Source organism: Anneissia japonica, unplaced genomic scaffold, assembly GCF_011630105.1.
Source record: "Anneissia japonica isolate Jap-2015-1 unplaced genomic scaffold, ASM1163010v1 scaffold288284_len1145801_cov181, whole genome shotgun sequence".
Taxonomy (NCBI): Eukaryota; Metazoa; Echinodermata; class Crinoidea; order Comatulida; family Comatulidae; genus Anneissia; species Anneissia japonica.
The window spans coordinates 996,731-999,419 of NW_022712730.1; the positions used below are offsets into that span (position 1 = coordinate 996,731).

The following is a 2,689-nucleotide window of genomic DNA, read 5'->3' on the forward strand; positions in this document are numbered from 1 at the left end:
TTCCAGATAATATTATGTCCATATGAGGGTCCCTAGAGTCCCATCCATTACATTTTTGACATTTTCAGTGACTGATAATACCGAAAGTAACTAATCAACATTACATAAATTTTTTGTCTCACCATAGGGTTTGGTAGGCTTGTCAGCAGTAGGGTGTTGTCATTAGTTATGACTTCACTAATGTCAAATATGAATTAAATAAATAGCGCACAATGTCATCCAGTTTAGCTTTGGTAAGAAAATTTATAATGAACAAATGTCTAGAAAGTCACGTTTTGCTGTTCACAAATGTTGGTATAACATACACACACACGTACGCACACACATACAAACCAAAAAAACTCACCATTTTTAAGAGCAGCCATTAATACAATCATACAGGCATCAACTATGTTCCCATCATAATCTAAGCACATTAAGTCACAATAAAGTACCCAACACAACTGAAGAGAAAACAAAATCATGTACATCATAGAAACAGTATAATTAATTATACAGTATAATTAATCATAGAGTTTTCTGAATGTGTCTATCGTCATTATATTCTACAGCACAAAGTAGGCAGTATGTATGGTTACACTTACTTTATCTTCGGCAATACATAAATCTTCAAGATCAATAATGCCAGCACTTGAAAAAGAAAAAAAATGAGAATGTTTTAATATAGAATATATTGGGAATAATCATGTATTCTTTAATATGTTTGACATTTTTGGAGGCTTCAGTGCTGCGCTTATTTCAGAGCGATGCTTATAAAAAATACTGGTGTGACACTTTCCATGCCCATTCCCATGTTACTTGCGTATTCCTGTAATTCGGTAGGCATATTAATTATAACTATCGATTAAGCACTGCGATGCTTATTTATGAGCTGCGTTTAGAAAAAAAAACCTTTTATGTGGCACGTATTCAAGCATTTATGGTAAATAGTTTTTGGTTTCTATTATTATTATTAATTAAAGCTCAATTTCAATAGAATGAAGTTGGTTCAACATTTTGTATGCTAGATTCTTGTGGAAGTTCTTCCATTAATGTAACTATACAGTCTATATTTTTATCATTATTATTATTATATATACCAATTTTATTTTAATCTAAAAACACATACTTTTTAATTATATCAGCCACCAGTTGTGAAACTGCTTGCGCTTGGTCGCTTGGAGGCCCAGGTTTAAACCGGGATGAACACAGAGGTGGTAAGTCCACATTTGGTACTGCAAAAAGCAAAAAAATATTTCAACAGAATAATATATATTCTTCACAAATTCATTATAAATATTTTAGTAAAGATTGATGATTTTCAAGAAATAAATTTTTTTCAAACCTATGAACCCCTGTTTTGGTTTTTCTGCAGCAGGTTTAGCAATTGCCTGCAAGAAAGAAGACAATTACTGTACATTAAATAATACAAATAAAAGTATATCATTTAAAAAAATTATAATTGTATTTTAATATTAAAACTTTTAAAAACTTACAGCTTTGATTCCACAAATAACAGAAGTATGACCAAGCTTCACCAATGCTGACCCATCAGCTGTTGATATCGACCCTGAAATGTATGAAATATGAAACATAATATACAAGTAAAATACATACATATATATATATATATATACATATATATATATATATATATATATATATATATATATATAACAGTATTATATTATTGATGTATCAAAAATTAACATAATTTTGACTTGCCCACATTCAAGATGGTCGGTCGGATTTCTTCTAAAGATCTTCCATCTGGACGTACGTCTTCTTTCTATGGAATAAATAAAAATTGGAAAAAGTTCATCCTTACAAACCAGATTACCCCACAAAGAAATTTTAATTAATATAAATTGGTTTGTTCACTTCTGTGTGGACCAGAAGGTGCAGGAAAATAAGAATATAGCCCGATATCTAGGTCTGGCCCTAAAAATAATATTGGAAGCATATCTTAGTATATAGCTAGCCTACACGTCGGCCTACTATTATCCCTCATGCACCACAAAAGCCTGCTGTTAGTGCTACACTGTAGTGTGCTGTTGCCTCGGTCGGCCTAAAAAATGACCTTAAAAAGAAACTTACCAAAAATCTTCTGTAATATTCTCTGGGCTGTGCGGTCCTAATTAGAATAAAAATAAATATATCAGATAATAAGAATGTCAATCAAAAGTAATTTATAAGGTAGAAATCATATTATTTACAATGTTTACAACACAAAACACAATGAATTACTCACTTGAAATCTGCTGCCATTTTGGTAAACGCTAGATAATTTAGAAGGATAGCTATCATTGGATGTAATTACGTATTCTAAACTTTTTTACCCAATCACTGAACGTTTATCAAACACTTTGGACGATAGATGCAACATATCTAATACCATATAATTAAAACGTGGGTGAATTTATACTACTCATTCTTCTTTGATAGTAGTGATTGTACATAAATATTCACATTAAGTTTAAATTGTGTAATAATTTGACCGAAACATTCTAATTCTGGATGTCCTATTGCTAAAATAAGACAAGGGCTCTGAAAATATGTCTCATCATTCTGGTGCATGTTAATAAAAGCGAATCAACAATTTCCATGTGTTGCCTCATCATCAACCATCAACTGTACAACGTATCGTGTCGTTACCGCTGGATGTCTAGGTGTAACTGTAATATATAGAGTGCCTTGGCCAGAACTAAGG

The 2,689-nt window shown here is 31.3% G+C and overlaps 1 protein-coding gene across 1 annotated transcript in view; it reads right to left on the reverse strand.

Moving 5' to 3' along the window:
- LOC117108144 (exosome complex component RRP43-like) overlaps positions 1-2,275 on the reverse strand; it is a 3,805-nt gene extending 1,530 nt beyond the window's left edge. The window contains exons 1-8 of the mRNA XM_033250097.1: positions 2,231-2,275; positions 2,077-2,113; positions 1,705-1,768; positions 1,476-1,549; positions 1,325-1,370; positions 1,109-1,214; positions 585-630; positions 273-443 (exon numbers count right to left, since the gene is read on the reverse strand). Of these exons, the coding sequence (XP_033105988.1) occupies positions 273-443; positions 585-630; positions 1,109-1,214; positions 1,325-1,370; positions 1,476-1,549; positions 1,705-1,768; positions 2,077-2,113; positions 2,231-2,247 (561 nt within the window). The 5' untranslated portion in view covers positions 2,248-2,275. The remainder of the gene's footprint in view (positions 1-272; positions 444-584; positions 631-1,108; positions 1,215-1,324; positions 1,371-1,475; positions 1,550-1,704; positions 1,769-2,076; positions 2,114-2,230) is intronic.
- Positions 2,276-2,689: the final 414 nt, after the last annotated feature.